Source organism: Microtus ochrogaster, linkage group LG3 (genome assembly GCF_000317375.1).
Source record: "Microtus ochrogaster isolate Prairie Vole_2 linkage group LG3, MicOch1.0, whole genome shotgun sequence".
Taxonomy (NCBI): Eukaryota; Metazoa; Chordata; class Mammalia; order Rodentia; family Cricetidae; genus Microtus; species Microtus ochrogaster.
Window position 1 is genome coordinate 38,032,552 of NC_022029.1, and position 20,336 is coordinate 38,052,887.

At 43.8% G+C, this 20,336-nt stretch overlaps 1 protein-coding gene across 3 annotated transcripts in view; it reads right to left on the reverse strand.

The window, feature by feature from the left end:
- Crim1 (cysteine rich transmembrane BMP regulator 1) overlaps positions 1-20,336 on the reverse strand; it is a 177,055-nt gene that overhangs the window by 122,860 nt on the left and 33,859 nt on the right. For all 3 annotated transcript variants that reach the window (XM_005360785.2, XM_013351355.1, XM_026785964.1), the window contains exon 2: positions 15,634-15,807. In XM_005360785.2, the coding sequence (XP_005360842.1) occupies positions 15,634-15,807 (174 nt within the window). The remainder of the gene's footprint in view (positions 1-15,633; positions 15,808-20,336) is intronic.

A 20,336-nucleotide genomic window follows, 5' to 3' on the forward strand; every position in this document is an offset into this window, starting at 1 on the left:
TGAGAGAACTGAGACCCGCACTCAAGGGTGCACCCTCCGTGAGAGAACTGAGACCCGCACTCAAGGGTGCACCCTCCGTGAGAGAACTGAGACCCAGAATGGAGAGGCTCTGCGCGCTGTGGAATATGCATGAGCTACCGCACAAATCAACTTGCATTTGCCTTCGCTGGTCCTGATTCTCCAGGGATTCCGGTGTGAGAATAATCGCGCCAGAGACAGTAGATGCTTCTTGTCAAAACTTAAAGATTCTGTGAATAATTTTAGAGGGAAGCTGAGCAAATTGGGATAGGAATTTTGCTAACATCCCCAGGGAAAACCAACAATCATTCTCCAAAGATTGGGGGGGGGGCTGGGCTCAAGGAAGAAGTCGGGCATGGGCTGGCCAGCAGCGGGATGCACAGCTTGCATCAGGAGTTTTCTTTCACTGTCCCAGATACTCTGGTCCCTTGGCTGGCTTCCTGCTCAAATATCAGCACAGGAGGAAAGGGCTGCAGAAACACATCCTCCTCGATACACTTCGGCAGATTCCAAAGGGTTGCTGACTCCACTAGGCCTTTGCCTTGTCACCTCACCTAGAAATAGGTACTACCTCCTAAAGTGTGGAGGTTGTTTTCAAACCCCGCTCCTAATGTGAAACCCAGTATTTCAATAGAGTGTTTCCAGGACAGGGATTCCACACCCTTCTCTCTATCTGCTCCATAATACCCTGGTCAGGCTCACAGAATTCTCCTCCAGGGTCAAGAGGAATACTCCTAATAACCTGGTAAAATCATTTTTTCCCAGGGCGGTCAGAGTTGATCTTAAAAACAGCGCTCCCTACTATCTCTGCTGAAGCTTAATGCATTGCCATAGATTCCTAGTGTATTAAGAGAAGAATCGAAACTTACTACTGTAGGTGTAAATGAGTCCTTCCTTACCTCTCCTGCCACCTTCCCAGCCCTCAACATACCAGCCGCACCAACAGTTCTGGCTCCCAGGACAGGGAACATTCCCTACAATAGGGTCACTTGCTGCCCCGCCTAGGAATTTTCTCCCCAGGCATGTTATCTATTTAATATTATTGTTGCTGTGATAATAAATTTTTATTTTGGCTTTGCTTTGTGTTTTTGAGAAAGGGTCTCACTACGTAGCTTTGGCTGGCCTAGAACTGGCTATGTAAACCAGGCAAGCCTCAAACTCATAGAGATCCACTTGCCTCTGCCTCCCAAGCACGGGGATTAAAGAAATGGACCACCACAGTTGCCATGGTTGTGGCTTAGCTCCTGTTATATACATATATGATTCACTTTAATTATCTGTACGTGTATGTCTGTGTGTCAGCCTGGGTACTTAAGCACAGCCGGCCGAGAGCCCTGGGGCTGAAGTTACAGGCAGTTGTGAGCTAGCCAATGTGGGTGCCTGGAACCACAGCTGGGTCCTCTGCAGAAGAGTTCTTCATGGCAGAGCTGTCTCTCCATCGCCTTCTCTAGGTCCGCAGCATAACACCTCTCTCCCGTTCGGTCTGTCTTCCAGACCACCTCAGCAGAGACAGCCTTCTCTAACCACCTCTCTCTGTCCCAGCACCCTGCGAATCAGCTTCAACTGTGGGGGTCTACCTGCGCTCTGTGCAGCACAGGACAGGTAGGAGCACCACCTTGTCTGTCTGGTTCCTGTTGAACTCTGTGGAGCACAGCGGGCGCACAACAGCTATCTGCTGAGTGAGCGAGTGAATGGATGGCTAGTTGAATGCGCACCCTGGGAACTAGTACTTCAGACAAACACTTTTGTGAACCCGTGAGTTTTGGAGAACAACTTTCGAGGCTACCTTTAAGAACTGTTTTTCTTCTGTTCATAAGCGTTCACACATCACTTCCCCGATGTCCTCCATGTCGGAGCGACACAAACTGAAAACGGTATGGACATCAAAAGCAGGAAGAAGATGCTCCGCCAAATCAAGGTCCCACAAAACCCAACTGCCTCAGAGATGCTGTGTGATGTCATTCAAAGTCTGAAGAAAATTTCACCCACAAACAAATCCATTAGAGGTAAAGCTGGGAAATCACGACAAATACAAATGTACTTCCAGTTTTGTCTTGATATGAAAACCTCACTAATGGAAAGAAAATCAGATCTCGCTGTTTCATTCTCGGAAGTTTACGTGCCCTTTTACTAAGGACAGATGACAGACTGGCTGAAATGCTAAGTGAGTTGAAAGGAAGGGCTCCTGTCAGACAGAAGACGCATGCTTCAGAAGGACTTCAATTAAACCAAGTTATTTTCTCAACTACAGGGGTGGGGGGAAACCCTTGAAGAAATAATCTTCAAACAGCTGGAAATCCGAGGGAGGATCCAAAAACCACATGAGATGGAATAACCCCAGCACAGCTGACAGAGAATCAACAAGCCCAACACAAGACAGCATTCACTCTACCACGCACTGGGCACACGGAAGTGTGTTTATGCACACACACACCTAGGTATCCCATTTTATATAAAATTTGTGTTTGTGTGGGCTTCTGTTTGTTTGCTTTCAGGTTCTAGGCTTCCCTACAACAGCAAAACCATTCATTCAATCAGGCCCTGCTGCTCATTGCTTTTGGCCCTGTGACTGTCTTTCCCTACTTGTTTGAAAACCTGTGTTGACTGTACTGTGAAAAAAAAAAAAGAGGAAAGAAAAGCCTTACTGTTATAACAGTGCCAAAAAAAAAGTATAAAGAAACAAACCCAGATGCTAGAATGTAAGGCATTTCCTCTGCTCTGTGACTACGTCCTTTCGCTGAAGGTCAAAAGCACATTTAAGGGCTTCAAGGTTTCAAGGCCTTAAGTAGATATTTTTGTCATCCTCCTTTTACTAGGCATGCTGGTGATACACATTTAACTGGCATTTAACACAGCAGAACCCATTCAGCAGCACTTAAGGGAAACCCTGGTATTACTTTCGAGCAGGGCTTATTTGAATTCCCAGAGCTTTCTACTGATGGCCCAAGCCCCTTCAAAGGGCCAGCGCGTGAAGGCCGCATTCGCACGCCCGTTTCACGTTTACTACCTTCTTAGGCCTTGGTGTGTCTATGTGCTGTGATTTATAACACTTGGGGGACAGTGCCTTATTTTTGTTGCCTCAGATAATAGTAAATGACATGAGGTGTGGTGTGGTGATGATTTCTCTTCCTAGGAACTGCTTCACCTACGATGAGTAAGGAAGTGAAATGTGTTTCCTTGGTAAAACAAAAACCGGTATCTCTGCCATAGGAAATACAACAGAGTCAGCCATCACCTTAAACAAATAAATGGTCACCAAGTGGGTCACTCCATTTGCTGATATGACTTGCATTTAAGTTTTCAGAAACATATTTAAAACAGAAGGAACTGGGGGGGGGGTGGCAAAATAATCTTGCTGGGATATTTACTAAGAAACCTATGGGACAAAATGCATGAAACATCAAAGTTAGTGCAGGATTTTGTGGACAGTCCCTCTGAACGGAGCAGTGACACAACCCTGCAGCAAAGCCACCAACGCCATCAAATAAATACAGCCAAGTGTCCCACCACAAGAGTGGCCAAACATGGAGGCTTCTCCAAGACAAACTTGCTCTCAACCCTCTTAATGCTGTGACCCTTTAATATAGTTTAATATAGTTCCTCATGTTGTGGTGACCCCCAACCATAAGATTATTTTTATTGCTATTTAATAACTGGAATTTGGCTACTACTAGGGATTGTCATGTAAATCTCTGTGTTTTCTGTGAAAGGACTGTTCAATCCCCAAAGGGGTCATGACCCAAGGGTTGAGAACTACTGACTTAGGGAGAGCTGGGATGGCCTTGATTCTGAGCCCTGGGAGAAGCCAACAGCCTACATGAGCTTTAGCTTTGCCCCCACGTTTTCTCTCCATATATAGAAAAATGAAGCAAACAGTTCGTAAGTTAATAGTCATTCTTCTTCTGTTTATCAGAATTCAGGAATGTTCTAAAGAATTCTGCTGGGAGTTATCATGGTTACCGAGGGATATGCCATCTGATCATGACCCACGACACTTCTTGTCTGCAGAGGAGACAAACTCTCGGACTTGCTGCTCTAGAAATGTCAACAGGAGGAAGACAGTATTCAACTTTATCTGTTGTGTTTCCTTTGCTACTCAATAGGGCGAGCTTGGCTGGCATGTGGGAAGCAGATAGACAACATAGTTTAATAGCAAAATTGGGTGTGGTTATCCTGGTGATAAGGGAAATGAAAGTGGAAGGAGTTTGAATAATATTTATTTGAGGAGTCAGAGCTTGTTCTTTCTCCCTCAGATGTTTACAAAATATATAAAAATCACACTTGCTCTTAAAAAGAATGGCTGGAATGTGTAAGGCAGAGGTTAGCAGGGAATCTATGACCATCAAAGAGAAGCAAAGTTTTCAGGAAACTTGTAACCAGGGACTGCAGCACAATTGTCATCTTTGTTACACTTAGCAACACATATGTGGATGCAGACGCACACACAAGAAGAGCTAACGAGATGGTCACACTCATTTCCAAGAATGACCTATTAGTCAAGACAGACACATTTGTCCTTACATGTTTAACCCCTGATGCAGTCAAAGGACTCCCGGGAGCATTTAGCAGACATGGATCCAGGCAAGGACACAAAGGAACACGCGGATAACATTCTTGAGTTCCACGTCACACTAAGGTCTATAACAAGACTACAGCATAATTTCATTTGCAACATTCCTGATGACCAGAGATGAGCTGACTCTCCACAGGAAAGCATTTAGAAGATTCTAGTTTGATTAGCAAGCAGAGTGCCAACGGACACTAGACGTGTAAATCTTGCTGTCTCTTCACGAAGGCAGAGATAAACATCGCGGTAAATGGCATGTGCCAAGTATTTAGGCAGTTTAAAAGCCTGACTGGTTACCCGGACCTGAATCAGACACAGCAGAGAACCTAAGATTCTGTCTCACACTCCAGAGAAGGCCGTAAGGTCCCCTGAGGTCAAAGCACATAGGACGACCACAGTGAGACAGGTCACCAGGTTTCGAGGACACTTGCAGAACGCATCTGAAACCACACACCCTGAAAACTGCACCAACACAGCCAATAGTGCCTTCTCACATCTTCTATTGCAAAGACACACTCCTGGCATTTTCAAAAGCTCTTCAAGGCAGACTAACTAGTTTTTCTTTTGAGAAAGCCTGAGAATAGTAAGCAACGATCTTTAATATAATATAAATGCACAAACAGGGCTGAGACACCTTCCAGACACCTTTACGTGCCCTTCTAGCAGGCTCAACCAGTGTCCTCAACAACTTCTCAATTTTCTGCACTTTTAACAGCAGAGCTGCACATTTTTAACCGAAAAACAAAACCCATTTTGTTTTCTAAACTGGATAAAAGGAAAGCAAAAAACAAAACAAATACACAATAACTGTTTATACTACCAACAAACAGTTTTTCTCTATGTTATAAAACCTGTACTTTTTTATCTTCAGACAAATATCTGGTACATTAAGAAACAATCAATCTTTAAGCATTATTAAATTCCTGTATTGTTCTCTTGTTATTGGAACAGGAAAAGAAGGACCTCTGATAAGCAGAAAACACTGTACTTGCTTTTCGGGAAATTAAAAAAAAAAATAAAAAGACTTCCAGCGACAGAGAAAAGAATAAAAAGTTTCCCTACCCCTTGGAAAACTAGGAAGTTGTCAGCCAGAAACAAAGAAGACATCCTTGATTCAGAGGAACATGCCAGCCCCTGAAAACCACACAAACATTCACATGGTGTTAATGCCTTCCCTTCCCCAGCTTTACAGTCATTGCTTATGACTGTCACTTCCTCCTGATGTAAAAAAAAAAACACTTAGCAACAGAGGTCACAAATCAAAAGCAGGAAGGCGTCCTATGAAAGAGAATGTCCAGGACTTCAGCAAGCCATGTGAGCCCTCTGTAGTCATCTTAGAGCCTAGACACCATTAAAAGAAGAACCTCCCACACTTCCAGAGAAATTATCTGAGCGCCCCAAGCTACCGTAGGCTTAGCTGAGGTCAATTTGTACTGGGGGGGGGGGTGTGTGAATCAAATTTTATTAGAACATTTCTAAACTTTTTTAAACCAAAGGTTGAATTCTAATGAACCCTGAAAGGACTTTCTTGAGAAAGTTCTTTATTTCACAAAGAGGGCAGAGGCATAAGGTCTGGAGGTAAACACAGCTCGCCTATGAGTCACAGAGGGCTTTGAAACTCATTACAATTCAGTGAGTGCCAGTCTCCCCTGAACTGCCATGCCCTGCACCATTCGACTGCATCTGACTATCCTGTCTATGCCACTGCCTGGGCGACCAAGTGACTTCTGCTGCAGGTGGAGAAACTGTCTTCACTCACACAGAGGTCTATTTGGGTGAAGCTGTATGCATTCAACCCTGCCCCTTCCACTGAGAAAGACTCCCCCGCCCCATTCTTAAAAAAAAAAAAAAAGAAACTCTTCTATAATCATGAGGGCCTTTGCCACTCAGGTGACCTCTGAACCAAGATATTAGTAAATATATAATACTGGCAAACCTGGAAAAGCATAAAACAACTCTACCAAATCCACACCTACACTGAAAGACCATACGGATATTTGCAATAATCAACATTTTGACTGAAGGCAGATTCTTGCTAAAGTCACTGTGTTCTCAAACTCAGGCCTGAACTTCCTTCCAAGGACAACAACTCCCCCAACTCCACTCCCGCTCTGGTCTCTCAAGTAAAAAGTACAAATATAAGTTGTCCAGTTTGAGTGAAGTGTCCACACCCAGATAATAGCTTGGGAATACTAATCACAGTGGTTAGTGAGGTTTGAATGGCCTGGGGTACACATATAAGAACAGTTCCGGAGACCTGTGGTGGTTCCTACCCTCTGGTTGGTGACCCAGCTCTGCAGAACGGATCTGCTGCTCTGCAGGGACTGGAGAAGCCCAGACATTGCAGTCCCTCCTGCTCTTCACTTCAGTCAGTTGCCCCTGTGGCTGCTCAGGGAGCTGCGATTGTATATCCTGTGCTCGTTATCATGAAAACCCTTCTGCGTGGTCCAGGGTTCAGCTGGACATAGCTGGGCCAGGCAGCCACTCAGCAGCTCTGTGTGACAGAGCACATGCTGAGCCCGGGGAACAACTGAGAAGTAAGAAACCACAAACACAGGAGGGACCGCTCGGAGGTACACAGGAGAGAAAGCGGCAACCTGCTGCGGTCAGGCATTAGATCCACATCTGGTAAGCAGTCCCTGAAGGTGGAAAGACCAAGTGCCAACCTGGTACTAAAAGACCCTTATTGCCCTTGCTGAAGAGGCTGGGATGCATCTTATCCTCTTAGCAACGATAACTGATGCATTTTAAAAGTGCACAGTGAGTACACTGTTAAACGAAACCTATACTTGTGCAGCCGACGCTGCTCTCCACTGAGTCAGGCGCTGCAGTAACCTGAGGTGAGAGATGGAAAAAGGACAGGCACGCGCTTGGTTGAACGGATACATCTCAGAACAGAAAACGTGTCTGGAAAGTATAGAGTTATGTAGTTCTTTAAAAGGTTGAAAACGAAAAGGAACCAATGAACGGTACAGGACTCAGAGTGCTTGCCTAGAGAACACACCGGGAACGTACTGCTCTGACGTAAACATGGAAGTCCATTTAACGCTTACTCCTTCCTGCATTCCCAGCGCGGCGGAACAAAATTTTCCTCTTTACCTATCCACCCACGCTTCTCTGACCAACAGCAACAACATATTTAGTCAGAACTTCCTCTTATCGCCTTGAGGGGCACAAGAATCCGCAACCCCCAGAAGGTGGGTCACCGTGGTCTGACGTCCCACAGCTAACGTCCCACAGCTAAAATGCAGGGACAACCCTTCAAGCAACTGCTCCCTCCAACTGGTCTGAGGCCAAGTTCCTGAGCTTCCTGTTTTTATTTCCCAGATACTTGACACTGGTTTCCGCCTTTTGGTAGCCCTTTCTGTTTTTCTTGTATCACTTATCAGAACATCAAAACGGCAATGAATTCAAGCATGTTTTTAACAATAATTCTTCTAGGAGTCTGTACCTATCATACATGCTTTTAGAATATTGATTTAAGCATTAACCTAAGATAAAAAGTCTACTGTTTCAAACATTTATTTTGAATCTATTTTCTTTCCCCTGTCACTGTTGGAATTGAAAATGAAATAGAAGCTAAAGCCATTTCAAGATTATACACACATACTTCCATATGTACATCTCTTTATTCATAAGCATTTATTTTTCCCAAATGAAAAAAGCAGAATGACTCTAACTCTATAGCTAGCTATACAGACTTGCGCTCTAGTTAATTTTGCCTTGTGATGTTTTAACTGCAAGTTCTTCATAGTAAAGTTTTGTTGCTTTTTGAAGAACAGCATACTGCATTATCAATTCATAATTGTCTTTACAAAAAGAATGCAGCAGTGACACAGATGTAAAATTGCACAGTCGCCTGATTGTCCTAACTAAGTAGAGGAAGGATCTTCAGACAGCATTTGAGTAGCCAGCAGGAAAGCCATGGGGACCCTGATGGTAATGAGGTCCTTGCACCATCTGGAAGGTGAGGATAATGTGTTTTTCACTTGGCTACAAGAAGAGCTAACAGTCCCAAAGTTTATAAGCAATATTAATTGGGTTCTTTTAAAATTAAAATTAAAATTGAAGACAATTCTTATGAGTTAGAGTTATACATTCATAAGCGTAACCCAGCATGGTTTTCAGGTCTAATTAGCTGAAGAAAAATAGAAACGAGGTTGAATGGTTTTAATGAAGAACCTGACTTAGCAATTAGGAATCTGTAAATACCAAAGTCCTAAAGTTGAGAAGGCAAGGTCACATGTGTTGAGTTTACCCTTTTTGAGGAAACAAGAGAAGATATATACACACACACATACACACACACATGTGTGTATGTGTGTGTGTATAGATATATCATCATCATCATCATCATCATCATCATCATCATCATCGTCATCATCATCAATGAATTCATTTGCAGCAGACTGAAAAGGCCCAAAGTGTCTCCTCAATGTCATACCCGTCATTAGACAGCACGCAGCCCGTATCTACCCTCTCGTCAACAGAACATTGTTAGAAGAGCCTTCTAGGGTTACGTGTGCTAAATCAAGTTTCCAAATAACCAGCAGTCACTTACAACTATGACCTGTAAGTTAATACCACAATGTTATTGTTTCTAACAGTCCATACTACATTAGACAATATTTGAAGGCACTGATATTTAACACCATGTAGGATACAGGGGAGTAATCCACACGAAAATCCAAGGACAGGAGGTTTTAAATGTAAGGATCAGACCGCTTGGCTATGCAAGGCTGTCACCTCTATTACACACAGATGGTTTTCTCCAGAATCTAACTTCAGGGTTTATTTTATCCTTTAGTATGTGGTCTTATGCATAATAATATGAATAGTAGTAGTGATGATCATATTTTCTACGTTTACATACTATATGTGCATATGTGTGCGTGAAGACAGTTTGGAGGAGTCAGTTCTCTCCTTCCATCACATTGGTTCTGAGGATGAAACTCAGATCATCGAGCCCGGCAGCCAGCGTCCTTACCCACTGAGCCACCCTGCGCTGCATTAATAGCAGCGACAGGTAAAACACCCCCATTTGCATTTTAATTTCTTTTAGCATTTACTTGGAGGAAATCTTTAATTGCATATTGAGACCACTGTGTGTTGATATTTAAAGTAAAGCAGTCTGAGGCAGGCATACGCTTTATTTGGAAAAACAAGGAAGAAGTTGTTCAAAGTTGGTCTAGTGATTAAAGACACAACGTTCTCCTGGGACAGCATAACACATCTGTTTCTCTGGGGAGGGAAGAAGAGCTGTATGAACAGGCTCTCCTACTCAATGTGGGGAGAGCCAGCAGGGAGCTCTTTCTGCTGGGGCTTGCTGGCCACGCACAGTCCCCTGCTGTAGGTGAGCCCTGGTAAATCAAGAGCTCTGAGAAAACCAGAGACACCAGGCCCTCCCTGTGGATGTAGGCCAGGAGAGGATGAGTGGGCGGGGCAGAATAGCAGGCCTTCTACCTTCCCCGTGCTTATGTCATAGGACAGCAGCCTTCCTACTGCATCTGAAGTGTCTCCATCAGGTGGTTCCGAGGGCAAGAGAAACAGGAGGGAATTCCATGCACTGCCTCACGTAGTGGATAAAGGTTAATGCTACACACACAGCATCAAGTTACCTCATTTTTCTAAGGGTGTTTTCTGGGAGGACCCCCAGCTTCTACCTCATATCTACATCTAAAAATTTTTTGGGGGAAAGTTCTATGAAAGAATACAGTACAATACTGCTTTCCAAATACAAGGTAATTTTTGTTTAGTGACAAATATTACAAATGGCACTGAGAGCGAGCCAGGAGTCCTGAGGGGGTCACAGAGCACGGTGTGCAGTCAAGAGACCAGGAGAGAGATAACCATCAGAAATAAAATCTAACCTTGGCTCCCGATACTGCAGGGGACAAATGTGAGAGAAAATACCAAAACACTAAACATGAGCTAGAAAGAAACAATATCTTTCCTTAGACAGAACTGAAATAATAAATTGAGTTAAAAGCCAAGGCTCTGATGGCCTTAAAATTCAAAGGGAAACAAAACAAAACAAAAACAGGCAAGCAAGCAAAAACTGAAGGCGTCAATATCAGGTTGGCTTCCGAGAACAGAAGCACACAACACAAAGACCAAACTTCCATTCGTGTTAAGCAGCAACAGGAAAATAAATACAGATCGGAAACGCTGTAAACTGAGCTTGTCTTGGGGCACTTATAACTCATCTTTTGTTAAGAAATGACAATCAAACTTCCCCTTCATAATACGGCGTATGCTCCTGCACCCACAGAGTAACCCAGTTTGGCTAACGGTAGAGCAGGGTGGACCTGGGAAGTCAGGGGATGAGTGGCATGTGGACACTCAGCACCTCCTGCACGGCCAGGAACAGGCAGGGCAGCATGAAAACTAAGCAGTAGCTGGAAGGAAAGGACACAGTCCCTGAAGGTACATCTGAGTGCTGGCGGAGGGGAGGGCTCTTCTGGATCCTGACAGTCTATGGCCATCACCCAGGTGTCACTTCCCTTTCCAGTCATTTCCTTATTTTAGGATTTCTGCTTTGAGCCAGCTCCCCTTCTGGGCTGGCCAGCTCTAATGCAAACAGTCCTGCAAACTTTAAGGAATGCAAAGCAAAGCAATTAAGGAATGCAAAGCAAAGCAACTGAGCCTGATCAATCACTTAACGACCAGTTAGAAATTATGTATCCCATTTTACCATTCTGGTGCCAACAGCCACAGATGAGTCTGTCACTTAGTTGAGAGCAGCTATGACTAGGACCTCTCTCACTGCACAGGTCCCTTTATGCCACTTCCGGTTGCTAACCACCCTTTCTCCTCTATCAAGTCCGTTCCTGCTATATTAGTTTTCCTAAAGCATGTTCCATGTGCTCACATCACTGATGTACCCCAAAGTCATGGAGACACCACATTCTCATTAGCCTCATCTCCGCTTCAGATCCCACCCCTCCCCCTGAGTTTTTGCTTCATCGCGCATCTCCATGGATACCTCAAACACAGCCAAACAAACTCTGGAGGTTCTTGTCAATCAGTCCCCATGGAGCTGCTCTCACTGGGTCCCACACATAGCAAATGACCACTGTGCACAACCTATGCATCAGCCCCCTAAAATCTATCCTGGCCATCACCCACTAGTCTTTTATTCTGAAACCTGCCCTCCCAAATCTGGGAGGTTTGCTCTTTTATCCGTTCATATCCTCCAACAAAGCTTGCCGATTCAACCAACCCCAAGCCTTCCAGTCAATACCATCTCCTTTGACCAAGCTTGCCTTTATGGTCTCACTTCTGTAGAGCTACTCAATTCATTTCTCAGAGTTAAACTCAACTGCTAGTTCCTCCACGAAACCTCCGTTCACAGCAGATTATCTGTGACAGAAAACACCGCATGTCAACACACAACTGCTCACCTTTCTTCAGTCAGCAAAAGGGTACACATCATTTAACAACACTCTTTCTAAAGTCCTATGTCTCTACCTCTGTTTCCAAAATGTTCAATGTGCAACGCCAAGTGTGCTGTACAATCCATACTATTCTAGAGTCCCACGTAAAGTGTGGCTAAGAAGCCTACTCAAGGATACATTTTACAGATCACTCTTTAGCCAAGCAGTGTGAACCGGGATGCTTCTCCATCATCTCCTAAGTGGGGCCGTTTCTCTTTTTCGACAGGTCTCCTCCCAGGGATACTCTTCTGTTCACTTAAAGTGTGTGTATTCAGGGACCATCACAATGCAACGCTAGTGCATCCGTCTGCAGACTTCTCGGTTCCTCTCCCTGATCCTGTTCATTGTCCCTGTCACACTGTCCCCGGGGTCCACTGCAGCTCGTATGGGTTCTCTCAGCTCCGGTGATCCTATTCCTTGAGCAATTCTTCAGTCTCCTATCTTTATTTCCTACTAGCTACCTGCAGAAAACCATGTTCGTACTGACCACTTTTCCTAATGTAAATCATACAGATTCTCAGTTCAGAAAAATTGTGTACTTCTGGTTGTTCTCAGTTCTAAAATCCACCATTATCCAAACAGACTTTACCCTCCACTGTTGTGGAATAGTATGTTAAGTAGGCAAAGATGAGCTACACTTGTTTGCACTGTGGAATATTACTTTTACCATGCAAAGTGTGTGACATTTGTTTATGTAGCATTCAATTATTAATTAAAAATCATGTTGCATTCATTTCACCTTGCCACCTAATGCTCCTAATTGGTCTAATAAAGAGCTGAACGGCCAATAGCTAGGCAGAAAAGGATAGGCGGGGCTGGCAGGCAGAAAGAATAAATAGGAGAAATCTAGGCTAAAAAAGGCAGACCAAGAGGAGGAGAGAATGAGGGACACTCCTGGGGCAAGAAGCCAGGAAGTTGCCAGCCAGTCAGACATGAGAATTAGTGAATGCAAACTATACAGAAAGAAAAGGTAAAAAGCCCCGAGGGGAAAAGTAGATAAAAGAGAAACAAGTTAGTTTAAATTAAAACAGCTAGCCAGAAAACCGAGTCTCAGCTAGGCAGAACATTCAAAACCAGTATTAAGTCTCTGTGTCATGATCTGGGAGCTGGTTGGTGGGCCAAAACAAAAAGACTGGGACACTCCACCATATCTTAATTTACAATTCTGGGTCACTCTTTCTTGACCATAAGATAACTATAGCATCCCAACTATCAAGCTCCGATTACTCCCAATGACTTAATAAGTTCAAGAGCATCTTTAAGTTTTGCATGTTGCTGAACAATAAGAAAGGATTAATTCTTCAAAATTCCTCCTCAGAAAAAGGAAATCCCCCAATCTCGAGTTCTGGAAATATCTCAAAAATTTTAGAATGCCTTATTTTGACTAACAAAGCATTTAACCTCCAACGACCTCAATCAATTCCACCTCTGGATTATACGAAGACCTTCTGACAAAATTAGCTTTTTATTTTATTTTTTATTTATTTTTTAAGTGAAGACATATAACTAGATACAGCAGTTACTGTGGGGATGATCTCAATGTACGAGATGGTACCTGTCACAAGTAGTCATTGTAGGATCACTTTTTCCAAGGTCATGAACAAATGCCTAATTCATTACACACAATGTCCTACTTGTATGTGAACAGCAGGTCTGGTGACAAATTTTTTATTGAAACTGCTACATCTCGAACAAGGTGGAGGGCTGTGAAGGGGCTATGCTCAGGAGCAGGGAGTTAGTTAAATGACAGCAACGTGGCTGAGTGACAGCCATTGCAGAGCAGTGGGAAAACTGGAATAAAGCAGCTTCATAAGTGTAAGAGTGGCAAGAAGGGAGGGATCTAATCTGCCATGCTATTTCATATAATCTAACTCTTAAAATATGCACATATCTGCTGATGATTTAAATAGTCATATAAGCAAATCATCTATAACCCTAGGCGTTTGCATCACGGTTAACCTTGTAACTTACCTATATGTGGAAACTCCAATTAACAATGCACACTTTAAAGACAGGAATGGATGCCATTTACAACTCTCTGTAGTACTGAACCTTTATCTCAGGCTGGGGAGAGAAGCCAGCACACAGAATCAACTAACTATGCAGGGCTCGTGGAACTCACAGAGACCAAAGCAACAATCATGAAGCTTATGAGGTCTGACCTAGGTCCTCTGCATGTATGTTATAGCTGTGTAGCTTGGTGTTCTTGTGGGGAGTGGGGGCATCTCTGACACTCTTGCCTACTCCAGGGACCCTTTTCTTCCTACTGGGTTAATTGTCCAGCCTTGATGAGGGTTATGTGCCTAGTCTTATTGTGACTTGTTATGCTGTGGTCAGCTGATATCCCTGGGAGGCCTGCTCTTTTCTGAAGGGAAGCGGAGGAGCAGTGGATCTGGGGGAGAGGGGAGATGGGGGAGCGCTGGGAGGAGAGGAGGGAGGGGAACCTGTGGTCGGGATGTGATTGATGAGAGAATAAGTAAGTAACTTTAAAAAGTCGGTAGGAAAGCCCTTCCTTGCCTAGCATGAGTGAGACCCTGCCTGGGTTCAATTACCTGTGCCACAAAATACTACTGCTAATAATAATTCATATTTCATTTCTATTATTTTATGCTATATTCTCTCAATGATTAAGTAGTTCTGGTAAATACAAAAAGCAGTATTATTTTATAGGTTATTATAAATGCCGTATTATTTACAGCAGTTTAATAAATCCAATGCATTGTAAATGTAATACATTCCAGAAACTTCAATCCTGCTCTACTGCCCCAGGGGTTTGATTTTTGGACGCTGAAGTCCTTGTTATTCCAAACTGTGCGTTTTGTCATTCTTAAAAACGACAACATTGGAGAAGAAAAAGGTGAATTTAAGACTGTCTCCTCTTCACACTTTTTCTCTCATTTCCAAAAGGAACCAGGGGCCGAGGGAGAACTCAGTGCTGGATGGACAGAGCTGACATCCAGGCCTCCCTCCTTCCTCTCAGTTTTTGTTGCGAGCTCCAACACTAAACTCTGGGAATTTCTATGTTTACAAATGTATTTTTAAGGATCAATCGCTTCTCCTAGGTTGTACGTATGAATGGACAAAGTTTCTAGTTCATATTAGTGTAATTTTCTTGCTCTTTTAATACAATTTCTGACTTCTCTCTGGAGGTGAAATGTCTCACAGTCCATTCAGACCTTCCCGATTCTGGCTCCTGGCAAAATTAACCTTAGCTTTCAACGTAAAGGCACACTTCTCTCCTCTGGCGCGCTCTTCCTGTCTGCCAGATGAGCCAGCTTTCTAATTAGCAGAGCACCACGCAAGGGTCAATCAAGCAGAATGGACCCGGTGACAACAGATGCTGATCCCAAGCACACCACTCATGAAATCATCCATTATGCAGAGGTGACCTAGACCAGCTGGCACAAGGCACCGTGCTCACTAGATGACAGCACACCATCCCCAACTTCTGGGAAACACACACACACACACACCCCTCTGGTCACACCGGCACCCGATACGCATTTCGAATCCCAGGACTCCATGAGGTTGTCCTTGCCTCGGCAGGCTCATAGGCTATCACGGTACAGAGTCACACACTGTAGAGGCTGGCAACGAAGAACCCATGCTTACCTTGAATCCTCTTTAGAGCGGAGAGACACATGTCCTTCCTTGGAAACTCGAAGGGATTGCTGCAGGTCCGGATGGTGTCACATTCACATTTCCCATTGATGATATTGCAGCCCGAGATGAGATTTTCATTGCATGGTTCAAAACCGAGCAGCTGGTCATCGTCCCAGTCCTCATCTGTAAAACAGTCAGGCACAGAACGGTTTGCTCACTGCTTCATTCAAGTGCCGTGAGATCAAACACACGCTGGGATGTCAAGGTGAGCATCCCACTGGGAGGCCTTCATTTGGGAAAGGCAGTGTGGGTGGAAACTGTACACACAAATGCAACACAGCCTTGTCTTAGTCACTGGAAAGCCTGAAATACAGCCACACATGTAGAAAATAAACAGTCACATACACAACCATTTCTGACCAAAATCCACGACTCCAGTGTGCCTCACACCAAGGACGATCCCCACAAAATCCTTAATTGGGGGAGCAGGGCTTGGAAGGTCGTTCAGTCTATAAAGTGCATGCCGCCCACTTGGGAGGACCCACCAGAGCCGAGTGTGTTGCTCTTATACTCCCAGTGCTGAGGAGAGAGTGACAAGAGACTCCCTGGGAGCTGCTGGTCAATCAGCCGGGATGAATGGGGGAATTCTACAGACCCTTTCTCAGAGCAAAAGGGTGGATGGTGTCTGAGGAATGACATCCAAGGTTGCTCTCCGTCGCATATGCATAGGCGTACAACACACACACTTTTAAATGTTTAAACAAAGCTTTTTCAACTTCACCACTTTGACTAGACGTATATATGAGTTACACTTGCCAATCTCAAAAGGAAAACTAGGTTAACTTTTTTTCTTACTGTAGACCACAATATACCAAGTCAGCTAGTAAACATCAGATACCACTGAGATAAGAGAATGAGATCCAAAGGAGGAGATCACCTTCGGCATATTTGGGACCTATCACGATGGACAACGGAGCCAATGATGACCACAACACAAAAGAGCTACAACCGAGTGAGAGAAGAGACGCCATGACATTCAGAAGCTGAGACCAATTCAGGTGCTGGTCATGGACTGGAATAGACAGTAATGAAACAGGTTCTAAAGCCAGCATTGGGGCTGGAAAGAAGGCTCAGTGGTTAAGAGCAAGAACTGCTTTTGTAGAGGACCTGGGGTCTACTCCCAGCATCCACACTGGCAGCTAACAATCTCCTGTAATTCCATTTCAGGGGAGCTCTGATACCAACTTCTGGCCTTCATCAGTATCTGTCCTCATGTGTACACACCCAGATAAGCACATATAATTACAATGAATGAGAATTAAAATCTTTAAAGCCAGCTTTTTCTGGGAGCCAGTTCAGGAAAAGGCCACACACATAAGAAACACTAGTTAGGTTTCGTTCTTAACAATGCTCCTCCTAGCTGAAATGCCTTGTTACGGAGAACCACACAGTACTTCTCTACAGACACCAGGGACATGAGTCTCCCCCTCTTCACGTTATCTTTAAAAGACCCTATCATATCAGAACTGGGACTGACTGCTGGACGGCAAACATGTTTCTGATAACAGTATCTAGAAAGAATGTTTCAAAGTGCTTGAATTTAAGAGCACTTGCACCTGCTGTTCACACTAACGAATAAATGCTGTCTTAAGACAGTATTCCCCAGCAGGGGTGTGTAGTTCTGCAGCAGACAGCAAGCCTAGCAGTTGGAGACCCTTGACATGAATCCTTAACATGGGGAGTTGGGGGCGGGGGGCAGTTATGTTTTCATAGAAGACAATGCAAACAAACCGCTATGGTTTTTACAGAGCTAACGCTGATCTTCTCAATGCACACACTAGACAAGATTACTCTTCCCTTATTGAAATAATTTTCTTGCCAAAGAATCTTGGGAGAAGAAATCACAACCTAAGAAGCTTCGGGGTGGTTCTTTGAGATGGCAGAGGAGAGAAAAGCTGTGTTGGTTTTAGGTGAAGCTCACTTACGGAATCAATGCCTCCCTCAGCTTTGATTATCTCTCGGCTTCAAAGTTGAAGCAGATACCCAAGTGATCTGTTTTATAATCTATTCTCTTACTTAGCCTGCACTAGGTCTTCAGAAATTAAACGTAAATAATACTCACACGCACAAAGGCATGCTTCATGGTATCCAAATGAAGGCATGCTTCATTTGGTAACTACTCAAATCCCCTGAAAACCAGAAAATATACCAAGCAGCTCAAGACAGAAGAAGCATTATCTGTCCTCAGTTACGTCACGGTGTGGCACCTCCATGCTTTCTCTGTGTCACTGTCGGTGTGCTATCAGGGCAGTCTTGGTACAGTTCAGAGAAACTTGCAAAGGACTTTTGTGACTGCATATTCAAATTTGCAATGCAGAGACAGTTCAATCCCAAGTATTGCAAAACTTCTAGGTAATTCATAAAATGTTTGCAGCCTTGAAAGACCATCCATGTCTCCCATGTCTCCCCTTTTATAAACGAAAGGAAATCTCAAATACTGACTTAATGAATACGTGTGGCGTTTCCAAATTGCTTATTCCACAATCATTCTTCCCCCCAAACACCCCACGCCTACATTAAACCATCACTCCCAGGAGAGAGGGGGCTACCACCCAGTGCTCTACTGTCCCCCACCACTATTCCCATGTCCTTCCACCTTACTTTCTACACGTTTGCTACCATTGTCTTTCTTAAAAAGCCAAGGCTATTCGGTGGCTCTCCTTGCCAGACAACAAACTCCAAACTTTACTGCTGAATATAACATTCTTCATGACAGAGTCTATGACTATTTCGAGATCCCCCTCACAGATAGATCCTGCATGTGCACTGATGTTCTCACTACAACCCTGTCAATTGTTCCTAGTGCTTTGTGTTTCTACCGAGAACACGTCTGCTTTCTGCTTCATGTAACTCTTAGTCATTCTTTGAGACTTAGATCAATGCGAACCTCATTTGAGATGCTTTCTCCCAATGCCCAGGAGAATGAACTGTTCCATCTTCCATCTATCTGCAAGCATATGGGCAGGTTCTCTTGCTTATATCGAGGTTTTATCTAAGTTAAACTTTCTCCATGGGCCAGAGACCTAGCTGGCAGGAACAGGGAAATACAACCATCAATTTCCTTAACCTCAACACATAGTATATAATATATATGTGTGTGCATATATACATATACACATGTGAACATATGCACATATATACTCACATACATATGTATATATAACAAAAATCTTATTATAAAACAGGCACATGATGTCACAAGAAAGAGTGTGTCCCAAAATAATATATAAAAGAAGCATTTTTAAGCAGATCTTATTTTAGAAGCTTGTCATGAAAGCACTGAGTGAGGAACTTTTTTGTTTTGTTTTGTTTGCTTGTTTGTTTGTTTGTTTGTTTGAGACAGGGTTTCTCTGTGTAGCTTTGGGGTCTGTCCTGGAACTTGTTCTGTAAACTAGGCTAGCCTTGAGCTCACAGAGAAGCGTCTGCCTCTGGGGAGGCACCACTGCCCAGCCTAGGCACATATTGTAAAAAAATGATTGGCCACGGGTAGTTTCCAACTGGGAGTCATCTGTCATTGTTCTCTTTCTCGGTTCAGCTCTCAGACAGTGACCACTCAACACCTGGTAGACTTTAGCATCCTTTCAAGAAAACCTTTCACAGAGCCAAGCTGTGTGGATTACCAGATAAGGCTCCCGTTCTCACACAGGAAGACCAATGGCCCTGAATTGGGATTCAGAAAAAAAGGGCCACAGACCTTCTTGACCCCCCTGGTTCTGCATTGCTTTGTCTCTCGGCCCAAGTACCCTGCTGCAGCACAGCCTGCACCTACAGCTCCACAGGTAAGGCTGCTGTCCCCTTGGGATGTCATCAGCACCCATTCGAACCATCAGCCTAGGCCAGCCTCTCTGTGCCGACAATATCTTAGATGTATTTCTCGACTGCGCTGAAAAGAAACCTCTCAGTTCTCTGGCCCCACCTAATCAATACTTGTTTTTCTTTTTGGCAAGCAGTTCCCTTAGCAACGGTTGTTTTATAGGATTGAGAACAGCATGCTTCTAAGACAAATGCTTTCACAGCTTTCTATTACAGAACATTATACTTTAAAATAACAGAAAATCAACAGGGATTGAAAGCAAAATTTAACGAAAATTGATTAGATCACAAAGCTAATCAAATCTGAGGCAGTTGAAACTTTCTTATCCTAATCCTTGAAACCAAAACTGTTTCAAATGTCAGATTTTTAAAAAATAAAATATCTGAACAGACTTTGTGCTATATCAGGGCTCAGAGCTGCGTTTCAGAACACTTCAGACAGCAGAGCCAGGATGGTCCTATCTACAGTACTACACAGGGGTGGTGACTTCTCTCTGAAGATGACTACACAACACAGCACCGGATTTTCTGGCACAGTTCTCGGCTTCTCTTTGGGCTGGTTGGAACAGAACCAGAGTCAAGATCAGGGTACTGTCCCTTATTTTTTGTTTCAACATGCGAGTTGATGTAGTCTCCTAGACAGAAGGGTCAACAGATTCTATTGCAAAGGTATTTTCAAGTTGGTACTACAAGATAACGAATCAGAATGTTAATTACATAAGAGAAACCTAAAGTTGCGTACAAAGCCAAAGGGCTGTGTTTCCAGGTATGTCCAAGTATGTAAGTATATCCAAATGCCAACAGGACACCTCCACACAGGCTTTCCCCGGAAACCCCAT